This window comes from Aplysia californica, unplaced genomic scaffold (genome assembly GCF_000002075.1).
Source record: "Aplysia californica isolate F4 #8 unplaced genomic scaffold, AplCal3.0 scaffold00078, whole genome shotgun sequence".
In the NCBI taxonomy this organism is placed as follows: domain Eukaryota; kingdom Metazoa; phylum Mollusca; class Gastropoda; order Aplysiida; family Aplysiidae; genus Aplysia; species Aplysia californica.
This window is the reverse complement of record NW_004797348.1, coordinates 1,137,631-1,158,677: the sequence shown is the minus strand read 5'-3', so window position 1 is coordinate 1,158,677 and position 21,047 is coordinate 1,137,631. Positions and strand designations below refer to the sequence as shown.

Sequence of the window (21,047 nt, the reverse complement as noted above, 5' to 3'; positions counted from 1 at the left end):
TGGAAATATGAATGTAAGCCATTTGTCTTCTTACTGTCGTCAAACAAACGTACTCTCGTCCTTCAATAGTCTTTTTTAAAACTTTGAGTCCAAGTCGTTTCTTCGGATCCCATGCCCCCCCCCCCCATGTCCCATCAATTAGGTGTATCCCTAATTTTTCTCCTTTCACCACTTCACCAGTTCATAGTCGATCGTACTTCAGCGGCCGAAGTCCTGCAAATATGAATGTAAGCCATCTTACTGTCGTCAAACAAACGTATTCTCGTCCTTCCATCGTCTTTTCGAGTCATTTTGCATCATTGCTGTTTCCAAGTCTTTTCTTCGTATCTGACAGCCCGTTACCTCCCACTAATCATGTGTACCTCTAATATTTCTTCATTTTTCCTATCAGTGTCCAAGAAACAGGCGCGACAGCATCAGTCGGACGCAGCTTTTGTGGAGTTTTGTCGGCCGAAGTGTACAGCAAGCTTTTGTAGAAAGCATCCACGGGCGATTTGTTCAGCAAGGTAGGAATCGTTTTCTTCCTTTTCACGCAATACATTTCTTAAATGTTTCGGCACATAAAATGATCTTAATAAAAAAAAGGGCTCTGAGCCACGGATAGGTGATTACTACTTTTAAAAGTCTATAGTTGCCTGAAACACCAGACCCTCTGTTTACTTTTCGTTTCCAAGCAACTGGTCTCATGTTTTAATTGTATGATCAACATGGATGTCATATGTTAAAAATAAAACAAAAACAAAAAGCAAAAAAACCACAAAAAAACAACAACTCCAAACAACCCCCCCCCCAAAAAAAGAGAGAGAGAGAGAGAGAAAGAGAGAGAGAGAGAGAGAGAGAGAGAGAGAGAGAGAGAGAGAGAGAGAGAGAGAGAGAGAGAGAGAGAGAGAGAGAGAGAGAGAGAGAGAGAGACGAGCAATGGTTTTTTCGGCAGGTGCGTGTACAGCTGAGTTTAGAAAGGCACTTTTACAAAATTCAGATAAATGAATAAAGACATTTTAACATTTTTAAAAACACACAGCTCTTGTTCGAGCAACAATTTGAACAGGACACAAGCTAGTGCTTCGAACAATAAACTTCGAGAGTTTTGTAGACTTTTGTACTTGATCTTCATTAACAAAGTTACGGCATTATTAGTGCACACTCTTCCAAAGTCTAAAACAAGTGGGAATTTTGCTGAAATGATCCCGCATCATCCCCTCCAGCGAACATGCAGCGACCTTTTACATCGCCTAACTATAATACAAACTCACTTTTAGTTTAGCAAAACATTTTTAAAAACTCCATGAATGGTACTACGAGTACTTAGGAAATCAATGTAATCTTAAAAACAATATCTCTTTTGTGTTAGGAATTGCTATTGAATCTGAGGACTTGGATCCTTGAAGATATAAGGTGTTACTTATAATATTATAACCAGTATCGTATTTCCATTTTTTGGATAAAAAACCGAAACACATGAGAAATGGTAGGATCACTTACAGATCAAGTGACTTACTCATGTGCGCATACCACAAATGACCGGAAACAAAACTTTATGAAGGCAATGGGCAAAGGCAATAGTTTGAGAAACTTGGTCAGCTATTCACACCTCCTAAAGTTGTCAAATTGTTTGGATATTGAGCGCACCGTTAGTTCAGTAGATGTAACGCTCATTTGCGAGGCGCATGGCCCGTGTTCGAATCCTATACGAGGTGTTCTTGAACTCAAGTACTCCTGATTCTTAATACATTAGGCTTGCCTCCCTCATCTATAGATAATACATTGAGAGGTCAGCTTACAGCCTTGTAAATAGCTTTACAGTTTTGAGAGGCAAAGTGTGTGTGTGTGTGTGTGTGTGTGTGTGTGTGTGTGTGTGTGTGTGTGTGTGTGTGTGTGTGTGAGAGAGAGAGAGAGAGAGAGAGAGAGAGAGAGAGAGACAAAGAGACAGAGAGACAGAGAGAGAGGAAGCGAAAGAGGCAGAGAGAGAACGAGAGAGAAAGAAAGAGAGAAAGATATATATATATATATATATATATATCTCTCTCTCTCTCTCTCTCTCTCTCTCTCTCTCTCTATATATATATATATATATATATATAGAGAGAGAGAGAGAGAGAGGGAGAGAAGGGGGGAGCTTGGTGTTAACACCATGCTATATTATACCATACTATACGTCTGTACTAATTTTTGTATTTCTTTACTGTGCCTCTAAATTATAGCAATGGCTCTGCGCCCTTTTTCTTTACTTTAACCTTGTACAACCTCATCACGGATGCACTTCCGTGCTTACAACACCTCAGACTTGAACGATATGACCTAGAGTCCCTCAGGCCAATACTGCACTTTTATTCATCGGCGTCTGTCTGATAGCCCTTGACCCGCGAACCTCATCCAACGTAATACGATGTAGCATCTTATATCAGACTAGCTGACAAGCAAGGGCGTAAACCGTCTCCCCTTAGCAAGTTACTTCCCTACTTTATCAACAGGCATTGTTCTTGGTTGATACAGAATAAGCTCCCACGACAAACCCCTCATAACACATAAAAACCAACAATTTGCAATTACATGTATATGAAAACAAAATTGTGTCCTGTGACGAAGGATCCTGTTTTCTTTAAAGGAGGTTGTGAACTATATTATCTTATTCTTACTTGCGCCTTCTGTTATTCTACGTCAATATCCTAAATTTGTTTTTTCAATCTTGAGTAGTTAATTGTCACATTGTGCTAGGCCATTCAGAGAGTCAGTGAATCTGTCAGTTGGTCTGTCAGTCTGGTTATGTCTGGGTTTTTTTTGTCCGACTGTATACCAAGCTATGCGTTTCTGTGTCTGTCCGACCTCCCTCTCCTTTCCCCAGTCTCCCTCTACCTCCTTCCATCCACCCCTCCCTCCCTCCCCGTGTGTCTGTATATCTATCTATCTGTCTGTCTGTCTGTCTGTCTGTCTGTCTGTCTGTCTGTCTGTCTGTCTGTCTGTCACCCCTCTCTCTCTGCCTCTCCAGGTGTATTCTGTGTACCAGTCATTTTGTCATAATTATCTTTCGTAATATGTCTTTTTGTAACTGAAGGAAGAGGTTCATCATCTTAAAAACCAATTTATTGACACAACGAATTTAACGCAATTGCTGCGTCAAAACTATACGCAGCATAACAATTAAAGAGTTACAAGCTACCATAAAGGGAAGGGAAGAAAGCAAAGAACAAAAAACACGGCTTGAATTATCAAGGAGCCATGAGAACAGTTCAGGGAGAAAGCAACGGGCAGGATCAAAGCAATACCAGTTGGAGATTTGCAATGTATCGACATCTGCGACGGAGATCTGAATTTGCAATGAAAAGTAATACTAATACCTGGTACACTGATACTTCCAAATACACGTGTAAACACAATTGTTCTCAAAGCAAGTTGGTAAAAACTGATGTAAATAATATGCCTTCTCTTTTTTCTTAAATTTTCATTTGTTGTCCTGACGTCTTCTTCCTGCCATTCAATCTTGCGCTAAATTTCTCCAGTATTTCCCTGCAACAAATTGATAGTGACGTCTTTAGTAGACATTGTTCTTCATTAGTTCCAACTCTCTAGGAACATCGATTTCGCTTAACTCATAGAAGCTGAGAACAGGCGGATTACTTTTGTCTTTTCAGGCGTAGCTGCTTGTTGAGATTCCTTTAATCTGTGGACCTTGAATCTTTTGATCAACAGTACTGTTTCACTCCGGGTCAAAGATTTTCACAGGCTTTATCTAGGAATCAATGAAAGGACTCGCATTTCTCCAGCAGCACGACGACTCTTAGAGACCTGATATTGCCACGAGCTAAGCTCAAGTTGTCGAAGGGGAACTCAAGTACCCGACACGTCAAAATCTGAAACATTTCCCTGTTTTATAGAGGGCTGTGCTGATAATGGATGTTTGTAAGGATTGCAATCAAAACGGCGATCGGACATTTCTCTTTAAAGATTTAAATAATTACACTGAAACGGAACGCGAGAAGGGGCTTCTTAATCTCTTCTTTAAAATGTTGCCGACAAGAGCCGTATCTGGTTTCATGCTGAGTGTTGCCTTTTGTTTTCTGCTTTGTTCAATGAAATACTTTTGCATTACTCCGTTTTATAAGTGCAATCTCTCGTAAAGGAGGACAGAGCGGGGATTCGGTGTCAAGTGAATTTGAGAGAGATCGAAGACTAATTCAACGGATCCGACTTTCAAAAACGTTGCCAATAGCAGGTTTAGTACAGAGATTAGAGTAAATCTAGAGCATTCCACAGCTGTTCTAGTCTTAAACAAAAGAACTCTTCACCGATCAACATGTCTACTCACGATTCATTGATGTTTCATTCGCTTGTCACGTTCTTGCGTTTCCGTACAGCGATGACACATTGAAACCTTCATTTTCCCATTCACGTGCCTCGTAAGGAAGATTACGATACTGGTAATTTAGTACCAAGGTATTGTGATGTTTCCAAATTCTTCAAGGAAAAAAAGACAAGGTCCTTTGACGTGAACACAATATATCCCCTGAGAAACCGAAGATTCTATTCATGAAAACAAAGACAATTAGGGCAAGGCTTAAGGTATTTAAACAGAACAATCACGCCGCGCTTTCAAATTCCTTGCACCGTCACATTTTCAACACGTACAACCCGAAGGCAACTTTTGTTTTTAGATGGGCCTTTAAAACTATTAATGTTTTCCCATTGTCTTAAATTGTTTCATTCAGCTGATCCACGTGCTGGTCTGACAGTTTTGCGACAATGCAGATGATAATTTTTAGCTTTAGAATGACAAATATTCTATACATAATTCAATAAAAATGCTACAGTCATCATGGGAGATCAAATGTATAGTTAAGTATGCGCAGCACAGGTCGAGTTACGTTGGTATTCGAAGAGGCAGACAGTGTTTTGAAATCTATGTGTTCTTTTGAGACAGACTCGGATATACCCCCGGCCTTTCTTTCTTTCTTTCTTTCTTTCTTTCTTTCTTTCTTTCTTTCTTTCTTTCTTTCTTTCTTTCTTTCTTTCTTTCTTTCTTTCTTTCTTTCTTTCTGTCTGTCTGTCTGTCTGTCTGTCTGTCTGTCTGTCTGTCTGTCTGTCTGTCTGTCTGTCTGTCTGTCTGTCTGTCTGTCTCTCTCTCTCTCTCTCTCTCTCTCTCTCTCTCTCTCTCTCTCTTCTCTCTCTCTCCCTCCCCCTCTCACCTCTTCTTTTCATGTCCTTCTTCCCCATGCCCCTCTTTCCCTCGATTCCTCTCCCATTTTCCTCGCTCCTCTCCAATGTACACGCACTTGCACACACATACTCTTTCTCTCTCCTCTCTCTCTCTCCTCTCTCTCCCCTCTCTCTCCTCTCTCTTTCTCCTCTCCCTCCCCCCCCCTCTCTCTCTCTTTTCCCTTCCCCTTTTTTAAAGACTCACCAACATACATAATTACATACACATACATACACATACCTATAGATACACGCAAACACACATACACTACAAGAAGGCGGTGGAGTTGGTGGCTAAATGTTTTCGCTTACCATTACGGTTTGGAACAATCTTCGTCATTAATTAATTTTAAGAACTAAGCGAGGCACCATATAGGTTAATGTTTCATCAACTTTTTGCTTCTGAATCAACTTTTCAGGATTTTTTACTCTATAGAAATCTAAACTGATTTTTTTCTTTCTAAGATATTTTAAGACGGGTCTCTTTTCTTGATGACATTTGAATTTGGAATAAGATTCCGCTGTCAACATTCCACGTCGTTAGAATAGCAAGTTGCACGGTTTTGAGAAAACGGAATTCAAATCTTTACACTCGTATAGCTAAAATCGTTTAACACCTTATTTCTTAAGTGTCAAACTGAGAAAATACAGATCAGATTGTCCCCAGCCTTTGACACCGTGGTCAGGGCATCAGTGTCAGTAATGTGTAGTGTGTAACTTTGCGTTCGCAATAAGTGGATAAGGACATACCCGGAAATTCCAAGAGCAAGATTAATTTAAAATAAAAACACAACTTTCTCATTTCTCTGCTGCGTAGAATTCATCATAGGTTCTGTTCACGATGTTCTCTCGCTGTTAGAAGGAACTGCTTTATAGCTCTTCTTTAACACCAAGTCTCGATTTTTCAGCAGTTTGTATCTCCCGCTTGTCTTCTTACGCCGTTAGTCTACAGATCAAACCAACACAGCTAGAGACACTCCATCAGTATGAAATCTCTCACCTGTACAGTAATGTCGTTCTGTTCCCCTCTGTATCCGATATCGTCGACTCTATTCACCAACCTAGACAGTCTTCCATCCGCCAAGCCGTTCATCAATCAGCGACTTTTTCTATCGCCCTCACATTTGTCTCTGTATCACATGGTTTAGAATCTAGGCTGTATCAGCAAACTTACCATTCCAGCACTCTAATTCGAGGAGGGAAGACGAAAGGAGAGACGATAGAGAGAGAGAGAGAGAGAGAGAGAGAGAGAGAGAGAGAGAGAGAGAGAGAGAGAGAGAGAAAGAGAGAGAAAGAAAGAAAGAGAGAGAGAGAGAAAGAAAGAGAGAGAGAGAGAGAGAGAGAGAGAGAGAGAGAGAGAGAGAGAGGAAGATAGAGAGAGAGGGAAGGAGGAGAGAGTGAGTGAGAGAAAGAGAGAGAGAGAAGAAAGGGGGGGGGGGGGGGGGAGAGAGGAACAGTTCTACTCTTAACGTCTCCCGCAATCAAGTCTCTCGTTTTTGTTTCCCTTTGCCAGACTGCCAAACTGGCAAACTAACTCTTCCCACAGCGGAGTCGAGCCGATTCACCGTCTGGCCATTTAGTGCGACTGCGCGATATCTGAACGTAGATCTAGATGGCACCAGTGCTTTTGGTAGCGGTCTCGAAACAATTAATGCAAAAGCTGCGACACTCTGCCTCGACATCATTTACCTATTTGTTGTACTGGTTTAATTTCGACATAAAACAACACCTGTTCACGCATGCCGCCATATAGGACGCCCATATCCTTAAAATAGCCTGGCGTATTTGTTCAGGCACGCATTTATTTAAACGCACGCGCGTGGGGGTGCTAGGGGCCATAACTCAGGGGAATGCGCGTGCCCTGAGTGCCGGAATGCGTGGTGTTCCTCGGAGCACTCACTTCCGGTCCCGAATGTGGCAGACGATTGGTGTGAATTGAGATCCACAATTATCCCGCGCCCCCTCGTTTGTGGAAGGCTTTGATCGATTGTTGTGCCACGACCCCCTCCAAATGGCCCTTGTGCCACTCTGCCGTAGAGTCCTTCGTATTCCGGAAAATTGGTTCGGGTATTAGCAGGATGGTCCGTGGATAAAGTAGTCACGCTAGGCATACTAAGAGGCTTGGTCTTCTCATTGATATACCTTCGGGTCAGAGTTTCATAAGCTTTCTTCTTATGAATTTCACAGTTAGTACGTAGTGACAGAAGGATGAGCGTAGCGAAGATGGTTATGTTGAGTGTGTGTGTGTGTGTGTGTGTGTGTGTGTGTGTGTGTGTGTGTGTGTGTGTGTGTGTGTGTGTGTGTGTGTGTGTGCAGGGGCGAAGCGTCTATATAATCAAATAATCACTGCTTCCCTTTCTAATTTTGAAACATTGTCGCTGTCAAATTCATCCTTAAACGTAAACCTCATAAATTAAATGTAAAAAGACGTTCGTAACCAACAACGAACAGTATGCCTAACATTCAAAACGGTTTCACGGCCACAGAAATAGCATCCTCACCCCTCTCGGGCCACTCCATAAGCAGTCGCAAGCTTTGATTAAGTAAGCTTAAAGTTGAAGGGAACATGTGCATGGCAGTCAAAGCTGTTTCATTGCCACATATACCCTGTTCACCCCTTTGGGGCCACAGTTAAAATCAATCACAAGCCCTGATTAAGTAAGCTAACTAACACTGGTCGAGTCTACCTCACAAATGTGAGGGGAACTAACTCTTAATAATCTCTTGACTGCTGCTTGTGCTTGTTTTTTTCCCTCGACTTTTTACCGTCCTATAATCAGATCGTGACCTCGATTATGACACCAGCTCCTGGCCGCGAAAGGCTAACAAAAACAGCCAAATGTGAAATTTAAAAAATAATAATTGTCATGTTCTACCAAAGAGTTAGACTCACTGGTAGATCTATAACATATAGATCTAGTACTGACATCTCTGCTTCTTTGCTTTGTGTTTATGTATTCACATCTAAAGTTAAGTTTAATTTTAGTGGGAACTGATATTTAATAAGATACTTTCCCGATTATTTTGGCGGTTGAACATACAATATGAATTCCGGATTTGTTTTCATTCACAACTCAGAGTCGCCGCCTCGAGTAAGATTCTTGTGTGATATCTACAGGCCATATCTGGTCCCATTTCACTTTGGTTACCCTGTCAAACAAGTCAGCCTTCGCCCCTGTGTGTGTGTGTGTGTGTGTGTGTGTGTGTGTGTGTGTGTGTGTGTGTGTGTGTGTGTGCGTGTGTGCGGGCGTGTGTGTGTATGTGTGTGCGCGTGTGCGTGAGTGTGAGTGTGTGCATGTGTGTGTGTGTGTGTGTGTGTACGTGTGTTTCTCCCTCTCTCTCTCTCTCTCTCTCTCTCTCTCTCTCTCTCTCTCTCTCTCTCTCTCTCTCTCTCTCTCTCTCTCTGTTTTCTGCAACCCAAACCAGTGTGTTTGGTTGCCCAAAATTATTCTATGATTTCAATAAATTACTTATCATTGTTTGATGTTTGTGGATGAGGCTGTAGTGTACATGCATTTTCGTTCTTTACAACTTTTAAATGAGAACCCAAACACATTTAGACATCTTCATAGAAAAAAACACACACTGGCAAACACATACACACACACATACACACACGCTCACACACGCTCACACACGCTCACACACAGGCTTACAAACATGATACCACACGCACAAACACAAGCTTGCGAACATACACGGACGCCCGGATACATCTTTGGGCTACGAAAATCTTTGATCAACAAGGGGCTTTTAAACGTTTTCTCTAAGAGGTCTCAGATTTTGAGTTTTTTAGTACATGTATTTGTATTGTTCTTATCTACTCCTTTATATACAGGATGGTAGAAGTAGAGGGAACGGATTGATGTGTTGGAATAAGCATAGGGAATGACAGGATGGTTTCGTTTTGTTTTAATGATCTGAGTAGGAGAAAGGCTCTGTAGGTTTCATATCATACGGTCTCTTTTCTAAATTAAGAAGTATAAAGAATAGAATAAAGACTTGAAGATTTTCTCATTAAGTCTTGTGCCCGCGAAGACAATGGCACAACACAGCATTGGTATGAGAGACGTTGCGGTTTCCTAGACACTGCAGACGCAACTTGATCTGTGATAAAGATGATTGGCCACAAACGGGAGTGATAAATGTTGGAAGAAAAGTAACCGTCTCACAGTATACACATTCCAAGTGTTTTTGGGGAGAAATTAGTTAGCAAGACAAAACGTGCATGAAGGTGTACTAGTCAAAGTGAAATAGGAAACTGTTCTAGCATAGAGAATAAGTAGGCATTGTTCCGCCTCAATGGGCAATAATGTTTATGTTGTACTGGCCTTCATTGGATGTCATGTGACGACAGTGCACCTGACTAATTCAGCAAGTGCGGGCTGGCAAATTTCAGTTGCAAGTTGCGCAAGGGGAGAGTCGTTTAAAAAAAAAATCACATTGCGTAACTACTTTTTTAAGGTGATGTAGAAGAACAATTTCTGAAAAGCGAGATTGCAAGCTTTCAAAGTTATATACTATTGTGATATATGCATGATCTCTCACGGTATTTCTCCATGACTTTCTTTTACGGTCTTTTCCCCGGTTCGTTTCTCCAGTATGAGGATAGAAAGAAACCCCCCTCCCCCCGAGAGATGGAGTAATGGAAATGTCAAATGGACTTTTGGACATGTTTTATTTCTGTTGACATGAGTTTCTTGTATGACTTGTCTTTTCTAATACTTTTCCACTTACATGTGTCTCCGTTCACCCCCAGCCCCCCCCCCCCCTCACATTGTGTGCTCACACACTACCCATGCCATCTTCTGACGGTGTGGACACTGTTTTGATTCTAACCTGGGGCCGGTCTTCCTGACCCCCCCCCCCCTCACTCTCATCCCGTGTGTTGAACGTCTCTTGTCTGTTTTTGTATAAGGGATCAGATGCTCAAAAAACGCACCACTCCTTAAAACAGACCCCACAAACTACAGAGCTAGATCCTACGATGCTAATAAAGTAAGTCACGGTGCCAGGTATAAATATATTTGAGGTATTCAAGATTTCAATCTTTCAAGTCGGTAAAAAAAAAAGAAGAAAATCCAACCAAACCCACATACACACCAAAAAACCCCACTGATCTCTGTCCGATATGTCATGTGCTTGCGAAACGATTTTCAGCTGGTCTGTAAAGCTTATTCAGTACATAAGGCGGCGTTGTGAATAATTCTTCTCTGATTATGCGTAAGGAGAATTTCGAAAACCGATAACCAAAAGGTTACTGTGATTTTCATATATGCTTGGTTTATATCTTTTGTACCCCATTAAAAAAAAACACCTGAACTTTATTATTCTTTTCAGTAATAGCTCTCCGATCAAAAGTACGACTGCTCGTTTGAATATGCAATGTTCTTTGAATTAAATGTACTTCACATGAAATGGGCTTACACCACAACATTCGTAAAGAAAGGAGCTAAATCATTCAGAGAGTTTTTATCAAACTATAATGTATAATGCAAAACAAGAGAGTATGTGTCTTCCGGTAAGAGCCCAATTACAACGCGAATCCGAGATCACGACGTTGATATGTTATTTTCTTTTCAAGGCCCACACAAGTCCGAAAGCTGAACTCTTCGTACCTCAGGACTGAGCCACTCAATCCACCACGAATAAAGTGTCGTCGCTTGATTACTTTGCTGAATGAAATTATAGAACGCCGTACATTCACCTTCGTTTTCGTTTAATTACCAAGATTCACTTTGTTTACTTTATTGCTTAGTTCTGAGCAATCCAGTGGAAATGAAAAGTGATTTGTCAAATCAACACCATTTGCCACTGACCCGATGGTGTGAGTGCTTTTCAAACGTCACAATCTCTCTGGTGCATACTTTCTAAATTTTCCTAAATTGCTGTTTCTTCTGTCTCGCTCTATAATGCATCGCCATGGGTCCTGTTGAATAACAAAACTAAAACGAAACAAAATGAAAGAACTTACAAACCCACTGACCTGCCTACCGAACTACTTACCCACCTGTCAATGTACCGAGCCACCTACCCTACTCCCTACTTACCTACCTACTTCTCAACCTATCCTCCTACCTACCCTCCTCCTATATAAATAAATGCCCACCAAACCAGCTACCCACCTACCTACCTACCTTCCTACATTCCTACCAACCTACCTACCAACCAACCAACCAACCAACCTACCTACCTACCTACCTACCTACCTACCTACCTACCTACGTACCTACGTACCTACCCACCCACCTACCTACCTACCTACCTACCTACCTACCTACCTACCTACCTACCTACCTACCTACCTACCTACCTACCCACCCACCCACCTACCTACCTACCTACCTACCTACCTACCTACCTACCTACCTACCTACCTACCCACCTACCTACCTACCTACCTACTTTCCTACCTACCTACCTACCTACCTACCTACCTACCTACCTACCTACTTATCTACCTATACTTACAGACAGACAGATTGATCGATCGATAGATATATAAATAGATAGATAGAGAGAGCAAGAGAGAGAGAAAGAGATAGATAGATAGATAGATATATATATAGATAGATAGATAGATAGATAGATAGATAGATAGATAGATAGAGAGCGAGCGAGAGAGAGAGAGCGAGCGAGAGAGAGAGAGCGAGCGAGAGAGAGAGAGAGAGAGAGAGAGAGAGAGAGAGAGAGAGAGAGAGAGATAGAGAAGACGGGGCTGAAGAGTGAGAATCGTTTTAATAGCAGCTGATTATCAGAAGACAAAAGTTTATTACCCCAATCTATTGTTCTTCTCCGCAGAATACACCGCCTTGCACGTACTCAAGTGTCTGGAATCTTGAAGGATTGTTGAGACATTCCTTTGCATTTGTGAAGCTATCGATAACCTACAGAGCCTCTTGATACACGTATTGTTATGCCAGACCTGTGCGGAAAGAAAAGCTATTCATAGATTAGAGTGGGATTGTTCTTCATTTTTGCTGAGGGCTTTAGCGTCCCTTTAACTGGGGCTGTTTTAGAAGCGAGGCGTGGCTCTTTGGAGGACAGAGGTGAATCACTTGAGAACAGAGCAGAAACCAGAGAAGAAGCAAGTGGAAAAAGAGAAAAAGAAAGGATAAAAAACGGAATATCCATTGTGGTTTTTCGTATTAAATACAGTCTAAAAACCTGATTTTCACACTTTTGTTTTAGCACAGATGGTGTGTTTATCGCTTAGTACACAAATACTTTCGAAAAGATAAGGTACAGATGATCAGAAAAATATAACAACATGCTTAAGCTCATAGGGGTACATATTACATATTGAAAGATCCCCCCCTCCCAACCCGGCTCTAGTGGACTAGGGCTTGACAAACAAACAAACACACTTAGAGGTAAAATAGCAAAGTGGACATCTATGCTCTGTAATTAATTAGTTTTGAGATTTGTTTTTGTCTCTTTTCGTTTCATTGGATTTCTTTGTCCCTCTCGCCACTAAGCGATCCTAATTTCTTAGTAATAACGAATAATGTATCTAGCAAATTCTATTAAAAGAGAGCAAGTTGAAAATGTAATGACTGTATGGATATCTCTGATTTACTGTGGATGATGAATTAATCAGAATCTTTGGGAAAAACTACAACAGGGAATGTATTTTGTGCAAAACCCTAAATCAAATGGAATTCACGATACCACTATAAAAGGATTCTATACCTCCAAATTAGAATAAGTAATTTCTTTTAGCATTAGTTGTTGGGGTGCTGGATTAACAATAACAGACACAAAGAAAATAAATAATATCATTAAGAAAGAAGGAAAACCAGTAAATTGTAAGCCACATAATTTTGACACCATAATTCATCTTCGTAAAAATAAATCCATATTGAATTTTATTGAACACCCTCTTAATGAAACACATAAAAGACCTGCAATAAAATCTTCCAACCTGCTTAAAACAGATATATAAGAATTCCTTTGTCCCCCTTCTGTCGGATTAAGGAGAAGAATATCTTAGACCAACAGGATATAGAATGATCATTTTGTATTTGATTATGCTCTATGTGTGTGCCTGGTATGTATAAAAGTGGCAGGCAGAAAACAAGTGTACGTGTGCGTGTATGTGTGTTTGTGTGTGTGTGTTTGTGTGTTTGTGTGTGTGTGTGTGTGTGTGTGTGTGTGTGTGTGTGTGTGAGTGTACGTGTGTGTATGTGTGTATGTGTGTATGTGTGTATGTGTGTATGTGTGTGTGTGGGGAAGCGGATGTGTGTGTGTGTGTGTGTGTGTGTGTGTGTGTGTGTGTGTGCGTGCGTGTGTGTGTTTGTGTGCTTTTGTGTGAGTGTACGTTCTTTTAATTTTTTTCAAATTTATTTTTTAGGAAAGCGGAAGTCTCTTCGTTTGGAAAAGAGATAGAGAGAGAGAGAGAGAGAGAGAGAGAGAGAGAGAGAGAGAGAGAGAGAGAGAGAGAGAGAGAGTACATACAAATGGACATACTGTTTGGATAAAAATAATGCATTTCTATGTTGATGCTGAATATCTGTATGTTGATATTCTAGTATATCCACACAACATTTACCTCGAGGATCAATACCGTTTATTTTAATCTCAGTCTTATGAGAGTGGTAAACCAATCCAAAAAAGAGACTAATCAAAGCTATTCTCTAAAGCCAAAACAATAAAGACAATTTCTTTTTAGAAAGATGAAAGAAACAATAGAAGATGATTTTAAAGTAGGTTATACCATAACATAGCAACTAATTTCAGCTCTATTTACAGTTGAGTTTTGATCTTTTTGAAGCAGGGTAAGAAGTCTTTCGATAGAAATCGACAAAATTGTGACCCATCTAAAAGACGTCTCTACCGACAAAGTTTTGCTTTATCCTTATCTCAGTTTTCTAACCATTCTATCACCACTCTTATCCTTTGGCATGCAGTCAGCTTAGTTGGCAATCATTCTAGACAACAGAGGTCTTGGTTCGAATCTTGGATGGGTTGGGAGGGGGGGGATGGGGGAGCTTTTGATAATCTCTTTGGTTTGGTTTACTCCAGAGAGACCTTGCCTCTTGCTCTAAAAAACATTTCAAAGTTTAGAGGAACCCCCCCCCCAGACAAACAAAGTAACAAACAAATAAACAAAGAATACACGATAATACAAACAATACCCGAGATCCCATGACATGATAGGCCGAAGAAACGGACTAAAGGAGAAGTTTCAATGTAATGACTGACACTTTGAAAGGATGTCCCTGGTCGTGCCATTTACAATAATATTTAAAGAATGGTACGTAGTGGAAATGTGTGACTGACTGTTACGTTTATCTCCTGGAAGAGACGAAACAGCGACATACAGTAGAGACAAGAACTCAATAAGGAGCTCAAACATGTTGTCCAGACGAGGGGAGGGAAAAAAAGGAGGACTGCTTTTTTTGGGGGTGGGGGGGGGGTGGAGATCGGCCATTGAAATTTCTTATTTTTTGTTTGGTAGAACTGAAACTCACCTACATTGCTAAAACCTTAGTGGTGTTATTGAGGAAATATTGGTGGAAGAGCATCTATGCAACCTTTTCTCCAGACATAGGAGAAAGACATTAATCCTTACAATATGGATCCAAATTATCCAGAAATGTGTTCCTAAACGAACATCAGTTCAAACCAAGCCAAACTATCTGAGCTCTCTTTTTCTTTCCCAGCGATTCTGTGGATACTGTTGTCTCTTGTCACGGGAAATGTCAACATACGTCATGTCGCGCATGTGCATTTGTCCAAGAGCCCTCGTGTCGCCCCTGCAGACAGAACGACTTCCGCTGTCTGAAAAAGTTCGGCAAGTGCATGCAGAAACACACGTGCTCCTTGAGGAAGAAATCATGCAAATGGTCACGGAAGCAGGTAAACACTATTTTTCTTAAGATATTTTTATAAATGAAAAAAAAAAGTTATTTAATGCTTTCAAGAGGAGATGTATCTACTTGTAGTTTGTGTTCTCCCAGCTCAACGTAAGCAGAATACTACTTGGACCTTTTGGGAATCCATTTGGCCAGGGTGACACAATTATAAACTTATTTTGATTACCAGGGTGTAGTTTTATTCTTTTAGTTAATTAAGAAACCAACGAAACTTCGCTCTGTTGTAAATTGTAAAATTGCACATAGTTTCGAGAAATTCCCTCAAGTGAACTTTTTAAAAGTTTTTTTAAGTAAGGGGTGATTATTCAAAATGTGAACGTCGCTTTGTTGCACTCCTGGTGTGATGAGAGTTTTTTCTTTCTTCAACGTAACCCCCTTCTGCACACAATGTAGATAATTTTTTTTTGGTCCCAAGTCCTGATTTTGGTGCCCATATTTGTTGGTTACGTAAAAAGAATGTAATGGTGCAAAATGTTATGTTTTCTAGAGAAACAAAGCAATGGAAAGGGGAATTGTTAAGTCGGTAATGATGATGGTGATGATGATAATGCTGATGGCGATGATGATGATGATGATGATGATGATGATGGTGGTGGCGATGGTGACGGTAATGGTAATAGTGATGGTGAGCATGAGGATGATTATTTATGTTGGCGATGATGATGTTCTGATGTAGGAAATGTCGTGCGTATTAGTCTTAGTGTTAAGTTTGTTTTGTGCTAAATCTAGATGCACACAATGTAGATAATTTCAAAGGCAGAGTGTTTGGTCACCTGCCAGGAAACCTGGCTGAGGAAAGACAAGGGGAATCATTGGGCTTCAATCAAATTCCAACCTCGAGCGCCAAGGTGGCAGGTCAAGTTTCTTATCTATTGTGTGGCAGCAGCCAGTAAAGACCATCATAGTGACTGCTTTTTAAATTCGCAGTTTAGAAAAACACTCAAACCGTATCGTGTACCAAATATCAACACGCAATGCTGGGCATTCGAATGAAATAACAAAGTAGCGGTGGATAGCCTCGCAGTACTTTTGTATGATTCTTTGTTGTTTACTTGCTGTTTATGTTGCAGGGCATAGATCTACTAGACTCAGAAACAGCATGTTTGGTGTAGCAGTCAAACTGTTCTCATATTATACGAAAGACAGATGTTCGATTTGTACGTTGGGGAAAATATCTTATCGCGTATTTTTGTCTTACTGCAGAAAGTCTTAAATTGCGATGGTTTCGGTAGCAGCGGTTACTGTTTGTGCATTTTTAGAGTATGACTTAGTGGAAGTGCTCCTGTGATTTCTACCTAAGAAATCCAACCGAACATTTGTTCTCTCTTCATACATTTTTTGGCTGTTCTTCATTATGCCGGATAGGACCATTTTTGGGACGGCAAGACCAACAACAAAACTAGAACAAATGTCCTAAATTTCGGAATCCGGCCATAAAAAGTGGGACATGTTTTATTAATTGAAACGACGCCAGGTAAACTTTAAAAATACAAATATAAAAGCGTCCACTTCCTCCCACATCTCTTAAAAAGAGTGAAAAAAAAATCCAAAACAAAACAGAAGACCTCCCCCCCCCCCCCCATAAACACGCGTAGCCCTACACAAAACTGTTGAACCTCGTTATGAAACAAAAATGTTTCGCCCATTAATAAACAAGCTGAACATACCGACAGGCTCACAAGAAGTTACGTGAATGAAGTCTTGTGCCAAAAGACGACAGAGGGAATTTTATGAAAACATTCACAGCTGCTTTGCTCTGGAATGTCCGCTCTGAACATATGGCAAGGAGAAACATTTTAAAATGTGTCCTTGTTCTTCCTAGAGAAGTCTGCCGTGTAACGAGCAGTTGGAACACTTTACTTGTCTTAAACATTTGTATTAACATGTTCAATATTGTCTCCAATTACAAATCTACCTAGTTATGTCCACAAACACATTCATGGCTTGCTTCTATTGCGTATATTTTCAATGATTTAGTTTGTAATTCTTGATTTGAAGTTATTGTGACACAGGACGAGTGTGAAGCATTCTAGATAACGTCTTCCACGCCTTTCTTATTTTGGGTACAGCAAACACGTGTCTATATCTACAGATTTGTTTTCAAAGGCAAGAATGATTTCGTAAAAAATAAGAGTCTTAGCTATAGACATGGTTTTCAGACATGTTTTTGACCCATCAGAGCATAAACACGTTTCTTTGATATATGGTAGTTGTGTATATTAATGTCTGAATCTAGCTTCTCTTAGGGTGCAGAGCGTGGGAGGTTTTTGCTGATGTATACAATGTTTATACACGCTCCTTGATCATTGTTCACCCAACGGCAAACAGGGGAACAATTGGATTACGAAAAGAATCCAAAAAGTTAGCAGGAAAAGTGAGTGCCTGAAGAGAAATCGAGCGTGAGGGAGCTTGGTTATCACTAAAAAAACAATTCTGTTCTCATGCCGTCTTCTCATTTTTGCCCCATCATCTGTTCTGTCGGAAGCGGTGCACATATTTATACATTTATTTCCCATTATCGCTCTGTTATTGTTCAAGACTACCTGGGGCTAGAAAACAAAGATAAAACACGCATCAACTTTCTGGCAAGACGTATCCGTCAATTTTTTTTCTTCTTTAATGACAGTCAAACGGTTGATTTCAGGTAACGTATGGTAGCTTCCCTTTCACCGCCTGGTTCTCAACGAAAGGCCTATAAACCTTTGCGCAATCAGAGTCCCCCCCTTCATCTTATCTTCTTCCTTTAATCCCATTTGTCTTCATTACCGGCCCACGAGCAGCCCCGACCAACGTTGGAAACAAATACCGCGCGCTCAAACCGACTCGGCTGCGGATCAAACTTTCGGGGCTTATCGCCACCTTTCCTTTCTTTATTTCACGCCAAACGAGAAGTGTGGAAGATAGAATCTGCCCACGCATTCTTTTTACCCCCCATACCCTCTTTCCTGCTTCTGCTTCTCTGGTTCTCGACCTTCCAATAATTTCTGTGGTGGGTTGATTATAGTGACTGCGTTTAGCGGCGGAACTGAAAACGAGATGCGAAAACCGTGGTCTCTGTGGGAGGGGTTGAGTGATTGTAGACAGCTTCCCCCTCCTTAGCCAAGGAAAAATGGCCACGATTCGCATTAAAGTGATTAGAATGCAGTCTTTTTAAACTTCTCCCGCGGAAGAGTCGTTTCTACCAAAAGATGGCCACAGCAGTGGCTTGGAAACGGACAGACCTTTAGAGTATTAAAAGTATTAGTAGTTTGGATAAATAATTACGTAGCTCCTGGAAGACAGAAGAACTAAGAGAATATCTTTTCTTATAGCTATGAAGCATTTTGAAGAGGAACTGTCGTAAAAAGGAAGTTTGTGAGATAATCGTGTCGCCATATCGCCTTTGGAAACTTTTAACACACCACATTTCCTATGTACACACACACACACACACACACACATACACGCACACACACACACACACACACACACACCACATTTCCTATGTACACACACACACACACACACACACACACACACACAACCATCACACACAAACACACACACACACACACGCACGCACACACCTACACACATACATAAAAATGAAAGAGAGAGAGAGAGAACGAGAGAAGGAAAGCAGAGAAAGAGAGTGAGTGAGAGAGAGAGAGAGAGAGAGAGAGAGAGAGAGAGAGAGAGAGAGAGAGAGAGAGAGACAGAGAGACAGATAGACAGAGAGACAGAGAGACAGACAGAGAGAGAGAGAGAGAGACACAGAGAGAGAGAGAGAGAGAGAGAGAGAGATCTGTGGCTATGAGCAAATGTATGTGAATCTTGGAATGCTGCTGCGAGGTTTGAGTCACACAAGCTGGTTACAACCCATTGTTAAATTTTTGTCATGGGACAACTGATACTGAAAATCAATTATCTTATCTTATCCTGTCGTATTTTACCGCATCTTCTCTTCTCTTATATTTTCTAATAAGAAAGGACCCTTAAGGGAACGATACCAGAGGAAGCTGTCGTTGTAATCGCAAGCTGTCGAGTTGTTCAGCTGCTGCTTGTCTGATAAAGGATGCTGCCTGCCCTGGCTGGTTCAGGTCACATAAACGATGTTGTGACTTGTAGTTGTAGCTTTGAGAAGAAATAACTTTCAGTTTTCTGCTTGAAACACAAGGTGTTTAGGGTTATAAATATATCAAAAGAAAAATAAACTGCCATGCTAAAATCCCATGAAAGCCATCATCATCTATGTTTTAAGAGACATTTGCAGCAAAACCAAAAAATAAAGTATTAAAAGTGGAGAACTACTCTTTCGTCATGTAACAGGCGTATGCCTGAAAACAACCCCTCCCCCCCCTGACGCACACTTTAATTGATATCTGCAAGGAAATTTGGAATTGATAGTGGGTACAATGTATACATGAAGTAATTGAGAAATAATATAAAAGTCACTTAACGCACAATATTATACCTACTCGTATACTATATTACTATATTACAAAGCGTACCTTTGCAGGTTGCTATACTGCTGTAAGCTGACAAAACACCTTTATTTCATACTTTGCACCAATCTTTTATTTGTTAAATTGAAAGTCCTTTAATCCTACTTCTGTGAAATACAAAAGAAAGTTAAGCGGTGCCTTGTTTTTAAATGAATTAGAATTCAAATTTTGGAAGAATGTCTTTTTTAAATGACAGAGATACTCTTTATTACGAAGCTGGTGTAATAAAAAAAGACGTTTTGTCAAGTTACGGCAGTATAGTGCCTTAACCTTTATTCATTCAGCTGAATCATGTTCCAACCACCCATTTTCGCCCCCCACGGTTACATAATATATACAGCCTGATAAATGTTTAACATTCATGTAGTATCTGTCCAACAATGTTTTAGAAAAGGGATTCTAAAAAATACCCTAAAGCTGAAGTCGAAGGGAAATAAAAACTTGCATTTAGGTCAAACCTATGATAAATAATGCAACTTTTTAATGCATGATTTTCAAAACAAGGATGCCTGTCCAGTGTCGCAAAAACCCCAATTAGCCAGTTTGAATGTAAACAAACGTACGTTGCAGCCATGGACAGCGTGATGTTTAACAATAAAGAGAATCATCAATACTTGTTTTAAGACAAGAGTCAAAGTTCTGAATAGCCTAACCCCATCTCTCTCTCTCTCTCTCTCTCTCTCTCTCTCTCTCTCTCTCTCTCTCTCTCTCTCTCTCTTCTCACTCCGTATGATTCTCTTGTTCAAAAGTGCTGTCTTTCCTTTGCATTTTTCTCCACCCCCCCACCCCATTCCTCCCTTATCTCCGCTTTTCATCTGTTTTTCTATCGGTTTTTTTTCATCTTTCTGTTTCTTCCCATCTATCTCGCTATCTCTCACTCACATTTTCACCCACTTGTTCTCCACCACTTCATCTCTGTCTCCTACTTCCTATATCTTTCTATCTCTCATTCACCCTATTCCTAATTCCCTATCTTTGTCTCTCTTTTCTTCCTCTGTTCGCGATCTCTTTCTCGCTCAACAAAGTCTCGTCTCCCTCTCTCTCCCCCCCCCCCACCCTACTCCGTCGCCATGCTACCACCTTGTCCTTCTCTTCGATCTCCCAATCCGTCTCGATGTCTGAGTGAGCACCACCGTGTGTTTGTGCATGTGTGAGCAGGGGCTGCTCGTGTGTTCCTACAGATACGTAAACACACACAGGTGCATTTCCAGGAGCGTAAACACGGGGGACCAGTAGACGACAAACACACGTACAGAATGAGACGGAGGGAGGTGAGAGGAAAGAAAGGAAACTGGAAACAAAAGGTTTAGTTAAATAAATGCTTATGTTAACAACAGATTGATTGTATAGGAGGTGAGCCCTAAACTTTGACCTCCATAGAGTTTTGAAAACCCGTTGGAGGAAACTCCAGACTTGGGATTCAGGAGAAATCAACCCTTACTAAGAAGAAGAAGAAGAAGAAGAAGAAGAAGAAGAAGAAGAAGAAGAAGAAGAA

General features: G+C 40.7%; 1 protein-coding gene across 2 annotated transcripts in view; it reads left to right on the top strand.

The window, feature by feature from the left end:
* Window positions 1-21,047, top strand: part of LOC101857866 (insulin-like growth factor-binding protein 2) — a 63,038-nt gene that overhangs the window by 24,752 nt on the left and 17,239 nt on the right. Inside the window, exons 4-5 of one of the 2 annotated variants that reach the window (XM_005094228.3) lie at window positions 392-506; window positions 14,856-15,051. In XM_005094228.3, coding sequence (XP_005094285.1) covers window positions 392-506; window positions 14,856-15,051 — 311 coding nt within the window. The remainder of the gene's footprint in view (window positions 1-391; window positions 507-14,855; window positions 15,052-21,047) is intronic. The other variant, XM_013080203.2, reaches the window with a different exon arrangement.